The sequence below is a fragment of the Diabrotica virgifera genome, chromosome 6 (genome assembly GCF_917563875.1).
Source record: "Diabrotica virgifera virgifera chromosome 6, PGI_DIABVI_V3a".
NCBI classification, from domain to species: Eukaryota; Metazoa; Arthropoda; class Insecta; order Coleoptera; family Chrysomelidae; genus Diabrotica; species Diabrotica virgifera.
In genome coordinates, this window is record NC_065448.1 from 70,281,678 (window position 1) to 70,300,018 (window position 18,341).

Genomic DNA, 18,341 nt, shown 5'->3' on the forward strand with positions numbered 1-18,341 from the left:
TTATAAACAATAAAATTCTATCTATCTATCTATCCACTCATAGAACCAGAGATTTTTTTAATTCAAAAATGAATATCCATTTTCAATTTCGTTGCAACACGAAACTACAGCCGCATCATTATTCCAGTTCAATCAGAGAGTGCAGCAAGCACCTCTACCAGTTTCGAAACTTATTAGTCTCTCATCAGGATGCACATATGCTGCTCTCTCTGACCCAACTAGGACAAACCCCGGCGTGCAGTCACGGATTGCAACGAACGAAATGAAAGGGATGCCCTAGCGGCAACTGCTATCAAAAAAACTAAGTTTTCAATCTGATAGCACATAAAACAACATCCAAAAATGCTATTCTACATCCTACCAGACTGAAAACAATGGAAACCTTCTCTGGTAACACCTCCGAAGATGAGGGAATTTTACAATTTATAATTATTCACCCATCTGCTCAGCGCGGTAAAGTTCCAACGAGAATGGTTCCCTTCGTACTCCAATCGGAGTAAACATGTAAATCAAAAACTAATATCCATTTTCAATTTCGTTGCAACACGAAACTACAGCCGCATCATTATTCCAGTTCAATCAGAGAATGCAGCAAGCACCTCTACCGGTTTCGAAACTTATTAGTCTCTCATCAGGAGGCACATATGCTGCTCTCTCTGACCCAACTAGGACAAACCCCGCCGTGCAGTCACGGATTGCAACGAACGAAATGACGGGGATGCCCTAGCGGCAACTGCTATCAAAAAACTGCTGTAGCACATAAAACAACATCCAAAATGCTATTCTACATCCTACCAGACTGAAAACAATCCTTCTCTGGTAACACCTCCGAGGCTTCTACAATTTGCAAGCCATAACGGATGCTGAGACTAAGGAAAATGAGGGAATTTTACAATTTGTAATTCACGTCCCATCTGCTCAGCGCGGTAAAGTTCCAACGAGAATGGTTCCCTTGATTTTTTTGAAGTTTACAGTGCATTTATTGTTTATACGGGTGGCTTTTGTAAAAAGATAGGTCTGGATCCCGCGTATGGAAAAAAAGTGGATTAATAGCAAGCTGAAAATTTTTTAATAGCTTAAGGGTGTCTAGTCGGACAAACTTTGATGTATGGGAACACTGAAACAGGGGAAGTTTTAATTGTGGGACAGGTTAAAAGTTTGGAACGTCAGATTACGAAAACGTCCCATGTATTTTGTCAAACAGAACTTCCAATTAATTTGATACCGTTTTATTAAACGTCCTCCAAAAATCAGACTGCTATTTATCACCAACGGGCCATTTTAATGAGTGGAACACGTAGAACATGTCAAATGACAGGAATTATGACAGGTGACAAATAGCAGTCTTATTTTTGCACAAGAATTTAATGAAAGGGTAACAAATCAATTGGAAGTTCTGTCCGACAAAATACATGGGACGTTTCCGTGGTCTGACGTTCCAAATTTTTAACCTGTTCCACAATTAAAACTTCCCCTGTTCCAGTGTTCCCATACATCAAAATTTGTCCGACTAGACCCCCTTAAGCTATTAAAAAATTTTTCAGCTTGCTATTAATGAACTTTTTTTTCATACGCGGAAACCAGTCCTAAAAATGGCTACTTTAAGCGTAAAATGTAAATAACAATTAGAAATGCCGAAAAAATGAAATTTTTGTATTTTTGGTTTCAAAAAAATTAAATTTTAGCCATTTTTCAATAGGTTAGACAACGAATTTAAAACAAAACAAAAAAACAAAAATATGAGACGAAATCTGATATTGTCAATACCTCGATAATTTCTTTGAAATGGCACAATTCTATTTTGATTTTAAATTGAAAAAGTCAGTTATTAAAATACCTATAAGCAAATTGATATACCGCTGCGTTTCAAAACATTATATAGACTTGACGAACGTCTGAACTTTAACGTTCGAAACACATTCTTTATTTTAAAAATCCACGAGGAAAATAAAATTCGTGTAGCTGGCTGTATATCATAAATCACAAAAAATACAAGATCCTTTGTAAAAGGTATATTTAAAAGATCCCAATAAGGGTTACATCACAAAACAAAACGTTTTCGGATTATTAGGCAATCCATCATCAGTGTTAAGCCAATAGCATGCATGCGTGAGCAACCAAAAAGTTATGTGTAAGAACCCTTTAAAAGTTTCATGATCTTAAATGATACTACATATTTTTATTAAAACTGATGGATGTTGCAAATATTTCTGGATATAACCCAGGGCAACACAGGACTCTAACCCACGTGGATGTGATATGCAAGGAATCCTTGCAAGGTAGGTTAGAGTCCTGTGTTGGACTGGGTTATATTCAGGAATATTTGCAACACCCATTTGTTTTAATAAAAATATGTAGTATTGTAGCGGTTATTTACTGTAATTACTTCTAATTACAATAAAACTAGCGGTTCGTAATTTATATAAGACTTTATTTTTTATTTATACAAGTTTACTTTACAAACTTTAGCTTAAGACTAAGACTATTTACAAATATGTCCTATTTATATATGCGATACAGATATTCCAGAAATATCTATATATCTCCAGCTATGTCCATGTGACCGCTTGCACGTCATCGTCGCTGCATCGGCGTATCTCGAAACATCGATAGTGTTCTGTCTGTCCGGAGACGGGAGCTGGTATACGAGGGTAGGTCAATAATTATTTTGTTACACTGCTCCCCTCTTAAGATCTGAGCGTCCCGATCAGCAACTCTAGATGGCCCAGGATGGCGGAATCTACAGGATTCTCCAGCTCTGCATACACCCCTAGAAAAGAAGTAACAGTCTACTGTCTTTGAAGGGTATGACATCTTCGGGTTCATGCAACACACAGTAATCCGTACGCCAGTTTCTTTGAAGATCACTTCCAGCATGCTTCTCACAATCTTCCAATCCAGATTTTCTACTGCATGGCCAATTTTTGGTAAAGCCAAATCTTTGATGTCATAATTACAGACCATTTTCTTCAAATTAGTTAGAGCACGCCATATGTTCTCGTAGCTTGGCGTGTCCGTATAAGACTTCCTGGTCACTATATACAGCAAAGATCGAGGACCATCTTCCAATCGCAATACTCTTCCAATTTTAGGTTGTTGATTCCTTAACTCGTCCAGGCGGCCGAACTTTCTATTGAATACGGACGAGATTCCTTTAGTCATCTCGAGGTCTTGTGCAACACAGTGGGCTAGAGAGACGTTTTCTGGAACACCAAACAGATCTTGCTGAACTTCTCTGGTCACGCCGAATCTAGCACTCTTTCTTTCTGCGTAATTTGACATAAATTGATTAAAACTTGGCTGTGCGACATCTTTCATCTCCTGTTGGAGGACTCGTGCTTCTTCTGTTTCATTTGAGCCAGCATATGGTGCAAGACGATTTATGTGAATAACTTTTGGTTTACCGTTTGGCAACTTCTTAATTCTATATATTACGTCATTTATTTTCTTCTTAACTTCATACGGACCTTCCCATTGTCTTTGCAGTTTAGGACACAAGCCTCGACGACGTTGCGGATTATAAAGCCAGACAAGATCACCTACTTCGAAGCTTTCATTCTTGCATCGAGAATCATATTGATCTTTCATTCTGTCACTGGCTATCTGGATGTGTTGTCGGGCAAGTTCATGAATGTTGTTCATTCGTAATTTCAGGCGGTCAACGTAGTCTTCGCCTGCAACATGTTCCTCGGAAGGTCCGCAGCCAAACTCTAGGTCGCAGGGCAACCGAACTTCACGACCCAACATCAGGCAGGTTGGTGTTTGACCTGTAGTTTCATTTACGGCCGAGCGGTAGGCCATCAGGAATAAATGAATGTGTTGGTCCCAATCTCGCTGATGTTCAGATACAACTTTGGACAAGTGTTTACCCATCGTTCGGTTCATCCTCTCGACCATCCCATCTGATTGAGGATGCAGGGGTGTTGTTCTGGTCTTATTGGCACCAATCAATTTACAAACGTTTTGGAAAAGAGCTGACTCAAAGTTTCGCCCTTGGTCGGAGTGGATCTCCAAGGGAACACCAAATCGGCTAAAGAATTCTTTAACAAGTACCTCTGCAACGGTAGCAGCTTCTTGATTTGGTAATGCATAGGCCTCAGTCCATTTTGTAAAATAATCCATGGCTACCAGGATGTATTTATTTCCAGCATCGGTTTCTGGAAATGGACCTGCAATGTCGATTGCTACTCTTTCCATAGGACTTCCAACATTGTACTGTCTCATGGGTGCTCTCTTTTTACCAACTGGACCATTACCGGATGCACACAGTTCACATTTCTGGCACCATCTTCTTACATCATCTTTACAGTTCACCCAATAGAACTGTTCTCGAACCTTTTGCAGAGTCTTCGTAATACCAAAGTGTCCACCTGATGTACCGTCATGCAACTGACGCAATACTTCTGACACTTTACTTTTAGGTACAATCAACTGAAGCTTAGATTCTGTACCATCATCGTTCTCAAAGGTTCTGTACAAAAGATCATCTTTTAGTATCAGGCAATTCCATTGGCTCCAGTAGGCCTTGACTTCCGGACTACATGCACTAATGTTTTGCCAACTAGGTCTCTCACCTCGACGCATCCAATCCAATACTCTTTTTATACATGGATCATCTTCTTGGGCGTGTTGTAACTGTGTTGTAACTGTTGGGGTTGGGCGTGTTGTAACTCTGTGTTGTAATTGTTCATTAACTACGGTAGTTCGTCTCACAGGGCAACGCTGTTCCTCTACTCTAAGCCGGTGATTACAACTTTCACCGCATGGCCGTATCGAGGAAGCATCTATATTTGAACGAACTCTTCCAGCCCTCTTCACGCGTCTCTTCGGCATCGTGTCACGAATCACCCTCCGTACCATTTCCACCAAACGTTCATCTTTTCTCTTATCGCCTTTTTCCATGGCTATTACTCCATTGTTTCGTGAAGCTTGGCTAGCTGCTTCGTGTTCCAAGGCAATAGCAAGTGCTTCATCTAAAACTTTCGGTCTTGCTAGTCGTAAAGCTTTCTCTATTTCACTATCTTTCAGCCCATTGACGAAGGTATCTACTGCAATTTCTTCTAAAACACTGTCTGGCACCTCTGGATAAGCCAACCGCACCACACGAGCCACATCTGCTTCAAATTCTTGCAGATTCTCACTTGCTCGTTGACTTCTACTTCGCAGTTGTGCTTTGTATACTTGTTGTAGATGGGCATCTCCATAGCGTTTTTCTAGACGAGTGAACAAGGTCTGGTAACAATTTTCTTGACCCTTGGGAATTGACCTTAATATATCTGCAGCATCACCTCGTAAAGCAGCAGTCAAGGAAACAGCCTTTTCTTGTTCGGTCCAATGATTGGCGGTCGCAATAGCTTCAAATTGTTTAAGGTATATGGACCAAGAGGAATTCCCATCGAATGGTGGTAATTTAAATCTCATATGATGCGATGTTTCGTCTCTCGGTGTTTCATCCTTCACTACAAGATCTAAAGCTACTGCATTAACTGATGGTTGTACTTTTGTATCAGTTATCATGCTCTCTAGTTGTTTGATCTTCTCTTCTAGCATTTCTTTATTGTCGTCTACACTTTTCTGTATCTTATCGAATGTTCTGGAAACTTCTTCAAATTTCTCGTCGGTCTGTCTACAAACGTCTTTTATTACTTGAGAAACACTTTCAAATTTCTCATCGATCTTTTGAGAAACACTTTCAAATTTCTCGTTGTTCTGTCTAGAAGTTTCATCGATCTTTTGAGAAGTCTCGTCGATCGTTTCAGAAACAGTTTTTAATTTCGATAAGATTACTTGTTCTGCTGACTGGAAGTGGAACGTCTCTGGGTCATCTCCGTTCTTCGTGAGGACATCCTTGAGTCGTGCTTGTAGGACTATCTTGCACCCACTGCTGTCTAATTCGTACTCTTCTAATTGTTCACGGAGCTGTTTTATGGTCAGTTCTTGTAGCAACATCTTTGGTCGGCACACACGTACTTTTCAAAATGTCTAACTCTTTCCGAATACCGAACAATCAACGCACTTCAATTATTAACGACGAATAAAGTTCAAAAGTCTTTTAAAAGTCTTTCCGAATACCGAACAATTAACGCACTCCGATTATTCTCGACGAATAAAGTTCAAAAGTCTTTTTTTTACTTTTTATTTATTTACACTCCACACCGTTAACACCACTGTAGCGTGATTAGTGTAATTACTTCTAATTACAATAAAACTAGCGGTTCGTAATTTATATACGACTTTATTTTTTATTTATACAAGTTTACTTTACAAACTTTAGCTTAAGACTAAGACTATTTACAAATATGTCCTATTTATATATGCGATACAGATATTCCAGAAATATCTATATATCTCCAGCTATGTCCATGTGACCGCTTGCACGTCATCGTCGCTGCATCGGCGTATCTCGAAACATCGATAGTGTTCTGTCTGTCCGGAGACGGGAGCTGGTATACGAGGGTAGGTCAATAATTATTTTGTTACAGTATCATTAAGGATAATGAAACTTTTAAAGGGTTCTTACCCATAACTTTTTGGTGGCTTACGCATGCATACTATTGGCTTAACACTGATTATGGATTACCTATTAATCCGAAAACGTTTTGTTTTGTGATGTAACCCTTATTGGGGTCTTTTGAATATACCTTTTACAAAGGATCTGTGGTTTCTCCTGTGGACCTACTCCACTAACTGTTTTGACAATTTTAGGATAATTTAAGGAAACTAGCATCTGTTTGTTCTAGCATCAGTTTAAAACGGTTTGAAGCCATCAGTAGAGTAGAGAGGATAGCACTGATGACGGTATTATGTTCTCTCACGGACCAACTGTTTGCTGACGGTTTCTGACTAGTTTGACTGTTTGCTAGAACAAACCTAATATTTCAAATTCCAGATATTACCTTATTATTGATATTGCTATTGATTATATTTGGTTAACTATTGTTTTGATTTCTTTAGATATTTTAATCAGATTCATATTCTTAAAAGTCTACTTCAACAGTCAAGTCTTCTTCGATTTCTTCTTCTTCCTCTTCCTCTTGCTGGATGTTCAAAAGTAGACGCTTGTAATAAATACTTATATTAACTTGAACTGAAACTTTAGTCAGGCCGCAGATCAAAGGAACATGAAACGTAAAACATGAAACATAAATCGTGAATCACGTTTCATGAAAATAAAACAATGCTAAACAAATAGAAATCCACATACCAATGAAACGAGTATGATTCATGCGTGTTAAATATTTTTGTCTTCCGAAGGCGCACACCAAAGGAACAAGAAACGTGAAACACGTTTCATGGAAATAAAACACTGCTAAACAAATAAACGTCCTTATATCTATGAAACGAGTGTGATTCATGCCCATGTAACATTTTTATCTTCTTGAAACCTGTTTCATGAAATAGGATGTGATTTATTTTTCGATATCAGTTTCGTTGTTTTGTATAATTAATTACGTGCGTAAAATAAATGCTGACCAGGAATTTAACAATGCATTGGTGTCTGTGGTGGAGCAGAACGAATAGTTGTACAATAACCAGGAGTGGTACTCGAATAGACAATAACAAGAAAATATCGTTTTTTTAAACCAGGACCCACAATAAAACAATATAAATATTTGAATACTCATTCTATAATAATTATTTATTATACATATGTTAAAAGTACACGTTTAAGGCACGCATGTAAAAGTTTGCAGAATGAGCGATAGCGAGTTCTGCAATTCACATGAGTGCCTTAAAAATGTACTTTTTAACACGCATATCATACAATATTTTTTCTACAAAGGTAATTACAGGACAATATCTACAAAACTTTTACTTGAACTTGACTGACATTCCATTTTTATATTCTTTTGACATTACATCAAAATTGGCTATACGGTCAATACGAACTGGAGTGCCTTAAACATTTTTTAAAGCACTAGTGCCTTAAAGTAGCATTTTTAACACTCGTATGGAGTGCTAAAAATTGCATTTTTAACACGGTTGTAGAAAAAATTATTTAAATTTAGCAAGATGATTATTTTATTCATTTGCAACCAAATATTATGTACTAGGTATGGTTATGATTTTTGGACAGTAATGAAAGAGTTTCCACGACAGCAATGACCTCGTCATCATCACTTCCTATTATTTACTACACAAATTTTATTTTTGTTTCTTTGATTAGTATACTAGTGTGGGCAACAGAGGTTAAACTTCGAAAACGACAGAAGTCCGGTTTTACTTTTCTTATCTGGTATATCAAGGAACACCCATCTTCATTCCTTTAAAGGTGGTAGGGAAAAATCCTACTCCATCAATATTCATTGGGTTTTTTTATGAATATATATTATGGTTATTGCACCATCCATGCGGAAACTACCGTTATCCCTGAAAATAAGTTTGGCGAGCATTTAAAGACCACTATTTTTCTCTACAAATAGACGCATTTTTTTCGTCTAAGCAAAAGTTACGGCACAGTGACGCCGCAAACCTCAGAAATGCTTTGGCGGGATAAAGTTTTTGTTTTTTTTTCGTCACCTATTCATTTTATTAATAACATACTTATGACAAATAAAAGAACACACTGTTTTCTACATATTATGACCTATACATATTTTACTTTCTGTGCACCCTGAAGCCACAGTGGTGGCCCAGAGTCAATTTTTGCATATTTTCTTTATTCATGATGTATGTATTAAGTCTGTAGACACATAAGAAGCAGAGTTGTGGCTAGTGACATGTAGGTTCTTATTCATAAAATTCCAAATCATATATTTCAACGTAAAATAACCAAAAAACGGAGCATTTTTCGGGGAAAACTCATTACAACTTTTTTATAGTGTTTAAAAAAAGTTTATTTTCGCTTAAAAAAAAACTTCTAACCCTAACAGTAAGTGAGTTACGCTCAAAATATTGTTGGTTATATACACCACTGATAGTGGCAAAATATAAGTATGCACCGATAACCAATGTGGATGTTGAAAGAATCTTTTCCATGTAGTCCTGTCGCCAGGGAGGGTACAATGGCCTCCTTTATTCAGATGGACTTACCCAAGTTTTTTTCATGTATTTTGACTATTACCCAAGATTGTTATTGACCAAGAACTTGAGGAATTACATAACAGAGATTTCCCGCAAAACAAAACATTTTTTTTTGTATTTTTTGGGTCATTTTAAGTAAAAATGTTCTAACAAGTTTTCCCGTAGGATGCTCAGTTTTCGAGATAAACGCGGTTGAACTTTGAAAAAATCGAAAAACTGCAATTTTTGAACCCGAATAACTTTTGATTAAAAAATAAAATAACAATTCTGCTTAGCGCCTTTGAAAGTTCAAGTCAAATTATATCGGTTTCGATTATTTGCATTGCTAAAAATTTATTGTGTTATTGTTAAACAAAGCTACAAACACCTAGTGCGTGAGTGATGTTTTCTATGATTTCTCATTTAAAATCGAACGAGTAGGTAGAATAGGTACTAGTGCAATCGAGGCTATTTCTACGTAGCATGCGTTAAAACGCATGTAAAGGCACGGGAAACTCTATGTGTTTATAGCTTTGTTAAACAATTAAAAAAATAAACTTTTAGCAATGCAAATAATTAAAACCGATATAATTTGACTTAAACTTTCAAATGCGGTAAGCAGACTGGCTATTTTATTTTTTAATCAAAAGTTATTCGGGTTCAAAAATTGCAATTTTTCGATTTTTTTAAAGTTCAACCGCGGTTATCTCGAAAACTAGCCATCCTACGAAAAAAATTGGAGAAACATGTTTTGCTTAGAATGACCCAAAAATACCAAAAAATGTTTTGTTTTGCGAGAGATCGCGGTTATGTAATTCCTCAAGTTCTTGGTCAAGAACAGTCTTATCGACATCCGGATCAACTGTTACCCAAAAAATTCGTATTCTACGGGTCAAAATACATGAAAAAAACTTGGGTAAGTCCATCTGAATAAAGGAGGCCGTTGTACCCCCCCCCCTGGCGACAGGACTAATGTATAAACATATTTTTCTGTGGATGGTATACAATGTACAACAACTTCTCTCACTACTTACATACATTCAAAACGAATAATTCCTCATGCAGTGAGAAAAGTCGGTCATTGCAGTGAGAAATATTTTTTCTCACGGGTTCTCCTATGGTTTTCCATACATATCACCCTTTCCATGGTAACATGCACAATACAAACACAACTAATCCTGTCAAAAAAATGTGTTGAAGCAAATATTACCAGGACTAACCTTTCAAAACCGTTCAAAAATAAAGGTTAATTAGAATTTTATATACTCGTAAATAACGCATATAAATTTTAAGGACATTTAATACCTACATGTATATGTATTGTGTTTCAATTTATGCATATACTATACCTAAAAGCACCTAAATTATTTAATTTTGAAGTTTGAACTCTTGACAAAACCCCATCCATAGAAAAAGTACAGTGTACAACACATGAGAAAATGACATATTTCTCCCTCGCTTGATTTGCGGCCCTCGCCTCGTGCCTCGGTTCGTGCCAACAAACTTCTGCGCTCGTGAGAAATACGTCTTTTTTCTCACTTGTTGTACAATATACTATTATACACAGGTGCCGATGGAACATATAAATGAGTGTTTAGTTATTACATGCTTAAAAAACAATTATAAATATATTTCCCATTATCTAAGGCGTCTCAATAAAAAATAGGTTAAACATTTTTGTTTCATTCATCTATTGTTTTTTATTTAATTTTTATGCTTTTTTTGTATAATAAAATACTTTTTTTTCATAAAACCGGTATGCTTTTTAAGCGCTTTTTTGTGGGTTCTTTATGCTTTTAAATCCGAACTCTACTTATCAGAAACCCATTATTCTATTTAGACTTTTTTCGTTTTTTTTTTTTTGCTATAAATGTCATTTATAAGGAGCGTAATATTTTTAATATAAATGTGCAAACCGTAAAAAATTGACAACATTACCCGGCCATTGTGGTTAGTTAGAGGTAATAAGGAAAATTTTTAAGGCTCATTAACCTCTAAAAAATTCTTTATGTGTCTCAGTCGTTTTGTTACGCGTTCCTCTTACAGGGCATCGTTCCAGCGAAATTCTTTACAGATACGCCTTTATTCAATATTGAATGGGTCGCAACTGACAAAGGAAGAAAGCACGGCGCGGTGATTAGGGTGATTTCTTATCCAAATACACAAAAAGTTGGAATCCACTGTCTGCAGTATCCTTTGGGATGCCGGGTTTTGTTCTCAAAGATATTACAGTATTAGACAGAGAAATGTCAAGTATTTTCATTGTTCGATATTTTTAATCTAAAAAATGGGATTGACATTTAAGGGGATTTATAATGCATACTTTGAAGCTAACACGATGCTTTACTTTCTTTGAATCACATTTTGGATACAACTGTCAAGATTTGAAGTTTATCGTCATTGACATGGATAACACGTTATTAAATTATATTAAATCACGTTTATTACATAAATAAATCTAGTAGTCTCGTATCTTGCTGTATCCTTATTTATTTACACTAAATCAATACTTCACGCGAACATGACCTCAAAAATTCTTCTTCTTGTCCTTTTTAGGGAGTATGTTTTTAACAATTATTCACCCAGCTAAATTTAAGGAAATACTCCAAATGGTACATGTTTCCTGTATTATTATTTGTTACAGTTTAGCAACGTTATACAGGGTGTCCCGAAATGATTGGTCAAAAATTATACCACAGATTCTGGGGTTAAAAATATGTTGATTGAACCTCACTTACCTATATACAATAGTGCACAAAAAAGAAGTTACAGCCCTTTGAAGTTATAAAATGAAAATCAATTTTTTTTTCATATATCGAAAAATTTTAGAGATTTTTCATTGAAAATAGGCATGTGGCATTCTTATGGCAGCAGCATCTTAAATAAAAATTAAAGTGAAATTTGTGTTCCCCATAAAAGTTTTATGGGGGTTTTGTTCCCTTAACCCCCCCCCAAACTTTTGTGTGCGTTGCAATTTAATTATTAGTGTGGCACCATTAGTTAAATACACTATTTTTAAAACATTTTTGCCTCTTAGGACTTTTTCGATAAGCCAGTATTTATCAAGATATTTTGAATATTTATCGAATCCACCACATATTTGTATATATAATCGAGATCTGTTAATAATAATCTGAAAATGTATTTATAACTTACATTTTTAGGTATATTTTGAAAAAGAAGCCTCATCTCGATAAAAGGTGAAAGGGTGGAAGGAAAGGTACGGCAGGGGAAAGTGAATGGTTGACCCTTCCCAAATTCTACGCCACTGATGAAACTGCTATTTTAGCATAATTTTTATATTCTTCAATGCTTTCTATGCAAATAATATACGCTGTGAGCTCGTACGTAGAGGGGATATTTACAAATTCGCGAACGCCAGTAGTGACAAGTCTGTAAACCTTTACCGGAAATTTGACATAAATGCCAAAGATATTAATTTAAAATTAAAATTAAAAACATTAATTATAAAAAATATTAGTTGGTCAAAGCTGTGGTATATATTTTTACCTTAAATATGCTTACGTTTTAAATACTGAAATTAAGTTTTTTTAATGTTCTATTAATCTATTAATCCATTAATCTTAGCGCCATCTACACGATAATTGTGAAAGTATCCGAAGTAAGAAATTCATATTTTGTCAATAGAACGTCAAAATGATTAGCAAAATCTTAAAAAAATCCATTACAATTTAATTACTTTTTTGCGTTGTAAATATTAAGCGATAACAATTAAATAATAAATTTAAAAATTACCGGTGAAAGTTGAATAGTAGTCCGCTAGGAGCGACACCAGCGAAGCTCACAGCTTATATTGTACTCTTAATTCGTAAAAAGTCATTAATTTTCGAGATATTTGAAGTTAAAACTGAAAAGGCACACTTAGTTTGATTAATTTATTATCCTACTTCATTTTTAGCTTCAAATATCTCGAAAACTAATGGCTTTATCGTTACGAATGACGAGTATGTTATTTACATAGAAAATATTGGAGAATCAAAAGATTGTTCCTACTAAAATAGTAATTCCGCCAGTGGCGTAGAATTTGGGAAAGGTCAACCATTCACGTTCCCCCGTCGTACGCCTCTGGTAGTAGTCAGAAACGTTTGTTTAAAAAACTTGTAAGAACATGTTTTGCTTAGAAGGACCCAAAAAACTTAAAAAAATGTTTTGTTTTGGGAAAAATCGCTGTTATGTAATTTATGACTTATGTTCTTTGTTTATCGACATACCGATCGACTGTTACCCAAAAAATTGGTGTTCTACCGGTCAAAATACATAAAAACTTGGGTAAGTCCATCTAAATAAAAAGGTCGTTGTACCCCCACCCCCCTGGCGACAGGACTATCAAGCTAGCACGATGCTTTACTTTCTTTGAATCACATTTTGGATACAACTGTCAGGATTTGAAGTTTATAAATTGATAAAACGTTATTACACTATATTAATAGTTATTTATGATATAAGTGTTAAAAGTACACGTTTAAGGCACGCATGTGAAAGTTTGCAGAATGAGCGTAGCGTGTTCTGCAATTCACATGAGTGCCTTAAAAATGTACTTTTTAACACGCATATCATACAATATTTTTTCTACAAACGTAATTACAGGACAATATCTACAAAAACTTTTACTTGAACTTGACTGACATTCCATTTTTATATTTTTTTGACATTACATCAAAATTGCCTATACGGTATACGAACTGCAGTGCCTTAAAAATATTTTAAAGCACTAGTGCCTTAAAGTAGCATTTTTAACGCTCGTATGGAGCGCTAAAAATTGCATTTTTAACACGGTTGTAGAAAAAGGACATTTATTATATAAATATAAAATAAATTACGTTTTCAATCTAATAGCACATAAAACAACACCAAAACTGCTGCTCTACATGCTACCTGATTAAAAAATTTTTTGGATAGAGCAGCATTTTTGGTGTTGTTTTATGTGCTATTAGATTAAAAACTGAGGCAGTTTTAGTATCGAGCGCCGAGTCACCGAACTGGACATAGCCCAGAGCGAGGACTCGACGGCCGAGCAAGCAATACAGATCGAAGATAAGTAACTAGAGATAGCGGGAATAGAGCGCCTCACGCTGGCCTGCATTGACCGGGGTAGGATTTCACGTGGGAGTCCGTGTACCCATGACTCTTATATGATAAGCACTTTGATGATTGAGAGCCCCTATAGCGCATCAGAGTGCTATCGGGGGGGGGGAAGTGGATGGTATGCAGCATTGAAGCGGGGTGGAGTGATTCCAGCATACATGAGTAAATCCTTCTCTCCCCAATGAATTGTATTACCCAAATGTCATTCTCTAGGGGTGAGCAAGTCTCCCTCGCTGGGATAAATCACCATTGCTTGCTTGCTTGCTTACTTTTAAAGCAAATTGCTCAATTTTTAGGCGGTCAAAAAAATAGTTAAAAATTTGGGCTAACAAATCCAATAGGTGGAGTTTGTGGTAGGTAGGGGAGCCCAAGCGGAGTTTTTGCAGCTACTCGAACGCATCAGATTATCACATGGGGATAAATCTTGTACCCTGTAAATGTACCCCTACCATATATTGGCTCTTAATACATGGGAGTACGTTAAGAGTGGTCCGAAAATAATCTATCCTTATAACAACTCGAAATCGTCAGATTAAGATAAGGTAAGTTAAGTACATGCAAAACAGTGTATATTTAAAAAATCTGACGATTTGAGAGGGGCGTAAGGATACGGGCGAGTCACAAAGTTTCACAAGGAAAAGCGAATATTTCGCGAAATGAACGTCATATCGAAAAACTAAAAAATACGTGTTTAATAGTTGTTAAAAATCTATTGAATAGTACCAAACACGATCCCCCATGGAGAGGGGTGGGGGGTAAATTTGAAATTTTAAATACGAACCCCGCGATATGAACATTGGATCGAAAAACTGAAAAATACACGTATTTAATAATTTTGAAAAATCCATCGAATGACACCAAACAAGGCCCCTTAGGAGGTAGGGTGGGGGTTACTTTAAAATCTTAAATAGGAGCCCCATTTTTTAATGCAGATTTGGATTCATTACGAAAAATAAATACCTAACTTTTATTCAACACATTTTTTCGAATTATGGATAGATAACGCTATATTCGGAAATAACGATTGTTGGAGATAGAAAATTAAATTAAACGATGAAACGTCCCCCACATTTTGAAAAACTTAACTTTTTTTTTTGGTTTTAGGATCTACTCTTTACAACCCAATAGGTCCCCATAACGCTCGAGTAACTGAAAATTTAGCATACTTTCCTCCCATATTATAGTGGATCCAATAACTTTACCTAAACTTTTATGCAATTTGAGATTTTCCGGAAAAGTACTATCAGTTTACAAATGTGTGTACTATCACTTTACAAATCAGCTACTGTGCATTTTCGATTATAATAGACGGATTTTAACTTACAAATGTTTTTTTTAAAGGTATTTTAAGAAGCTTTCTTTTGACGGTGACTAGATTCTTTTTCCTCGTTCAGTTAAATTTTGACAATTAGTTGAAAATCATTAAACATCATTCTCAACCGATAAAATAAGACGTATCTTTTGCAGTTTTGCAAATTATTGCCTCAATAAGTTGACATTATAGTAAGAAATATAAGATCTTGTGTGCTAAAATCGCTCCACTGGGCACAGAAATATAGCTCTTCAAATATTGGGTAAAATGGTCTATTTTTGACCCTAAGGGACATATTATTATCTGAGGCCCTTATGCACTTTTAGGACTAAAAAATATCTATACGCTACATTTTTAAGATACAGTGATATACTAAAATCCACGGACTCCCCGTTTATAATGCTAATTATGTTTTATGTAAAATTAAAACCATGTGAAGCCCTCAATAAGTTCTATGCCTGTGTATATTTTCTTCCAAAACAAATATTTTATCATATTTAAGCGGTCTAATAATAAGCTTACCATTGCATTTTATGTTTTCTTGTATTATTTTCTACTATTTCTATTAAATAAATAAAACACAAAACAATTTTCTTTTTATTTATGGTCTATTTTCCCTCCTAAAACACACCAAAGCACACATTTATCGATAGCCTTCACGTTTATTTTGAGTTATTTTAGAAAGTTATAAGTAACTTCAACCTGTCGTATTTTCCCCAATACCACAGATTGAACTTCGACTATTACCAACCGAGCGGTCGCAAAAACACATTTTTATCTCCCTCACACATTTCTCCAAGCTTCTTCGTCAAATTAAAAACCAATAAACCTTATGTTTGTTTCAGTTCTCCGAGCAGAACAATCAAAGCCTGAGCATTTTGACGTTTGTGCCTGTGATCGATGACGACGGCAAATACTTGACTTGTCGAGCAGAGAACCCGTCCATCCCTGAGAGCGCCCTGGAGGACAAGTGGAGATTAAACGTCCATTGTAAGTTATATTTCTCTCTTACGAGAATTGTTGTACCGGAACATAGAGACACAGACCAGATATTAATGAGAAACGAGTTTGTAAATGGCGCAGTCGGTAGCATTTTTTGAATTTTAATATCTTTCTGTCACAATTAACACAACAACAATTTTTCTAGTGAAAATGAGATGGGTGTTGAAAAGTATAAGAATATCTTTATTTTACTTTTCCTATTGAATTCTTTTTAATTTCAAAAATCCACTAGGAAGAATTTCCTGTAGCTGGCTGTATACCATTAATTACAAGTAAAATTTAATAAAAAACTTTGGTCTTGGTAAAAGGTATATTATTTTAAAAAGCCCTATAGGGCTACAAACATCGAACAGAACGTTTTCGCTCTAAAAAGAGCATCATCAGTGTTGCCTAAAATAAGTATAACCATATTAATTATCAAAATGTTGAACTTAAAGTGATGACCAAGGTAGAATCAAAGTTTGGTTATACTTACAAGAACATGGTGAGCCAACCAAAAAAATACGAAGGTCAAAGCCTTTCAAAAATGGACTAAAAGTCACATCAAAATGCTAACATAGCAAATTCCAAAGGATGGATATAATCCCTAAGGATATGGCCCTAGGATAACATATGACTCCCACACGTTGTAAGTGGGTCAAAGGTAACAAATTAGGTCATTGTGTTACAAGAGCTGACAGGCAACTAAGATGTGAGATATCAAAAGCGAATCTGTCTGATGTCAAGACAACAATTGTCAATGGAACTTGAAGTATCATGAAAAATTGGTTACATAGCTACTAAATTTATAGTTGTTTATAGTACAAGCAATGATAACAGCTAACATCAGTGTGTTGGAATTATAAAAATAAAGAGTTAGTGAGAATAGATTATCTAGATGTAAAATAGAAGGGGGGAATTTGAGTACCCACAATCATCAATGAAGTGTACGTAAATTGATGAAGAAAGGTAGGCAAAACAACATACAGATAATGTAATGTATGGTTTATGTTTTGAAATTAGATAATTTATATTTGTGAACCAACACAAATGATGGCTGAGAGACTGGCTGAAAAACTAGAGACAAAATAGGGGTCGTGATATCAAATGCTGAAAAAGTTGTAAATGCAAAATCTTATTTATAAATTAATAAAATATAGATGGGTTCATCAACACAATTTTACAAGACTGAAAAGGTTGTATTACAAGCTTAGTCCAAATTTCTTTATTATGTCCTTTTATGTTAAATAACATCTAGGGCAAAGAAAAATTAATAACTTGGATAAAAGTGTCTAAGCTACAACTAAAGTGGGGTCAGATGAAGATAAGTGTTGAGTAAGATTATTGAGTATATGAGAAAATTAAAAATTGTGTTTATTTGAGATAGATGAGTTTGTGGTATATAAAGTAAATTTGACATCACTATTGAGACTAATGAACATTATTGAGAGACTGGGGACTCCAGAGACCAGGCAACCAAACAAACCAAATGATGAATGAAAGGTTGGCTGAATGGAATAACTACTAGATGTGTGAAACTTGAAAGATATATTGTACAGTATTATTGGTTGATTTAGTTTAGAATGAAATAGTTATGATTGGACACTAAACGATGTTTGTAGCCCTATAGGGCTTTTTAAAATAATATACCTTTTACCAAGACCAAAGTTTTTTATTAAATTTTACTTATTTTTAATTTCACTTTATTTTCATCCAGAAATTATTTAGATATGAAAAATATCCTTGTTAAGAATTTATATTTATAACAACTTACTGTAAAACACCTTGGAACACGAACAGTTGAAAATCTCAACTTAAAAGAGATATTTAAATCTCTTAAAAGAAAAGTCTCTTTATAAATAAAATACGGAATAGATTCAACTACTTGAACATAATATATAGGGTGAGGCAGATAACTGGCCTATTAGAAATATCTCGA

The 18,341-nt window shown here is 35.3% G+C and overlaps 1 protein-coding gene across 1 annotated transcript in view; it reads left to right on the plus strand.

Annotated features, from left to right (window-relative positions):
• Window positions 1-18,341, plus strand: part of LOC114326047 (cell adhesion molecule DSCAML1) — a 1,142,530-nt gene that overhangs the window by 625,758 nt on the left and 498,431 nt on the right. Inside the window, exon 6 of the mRNA XM_050655145.1 lies at window positions 16,267-16,411. Coding sequence (XP_050511102.1) covers window positions 16,267-16,411 — 145 coding nt within the window. The remainder of the gene's footprint in view (window positions 1-16,266; window positions 16,412-18,341) is intronic.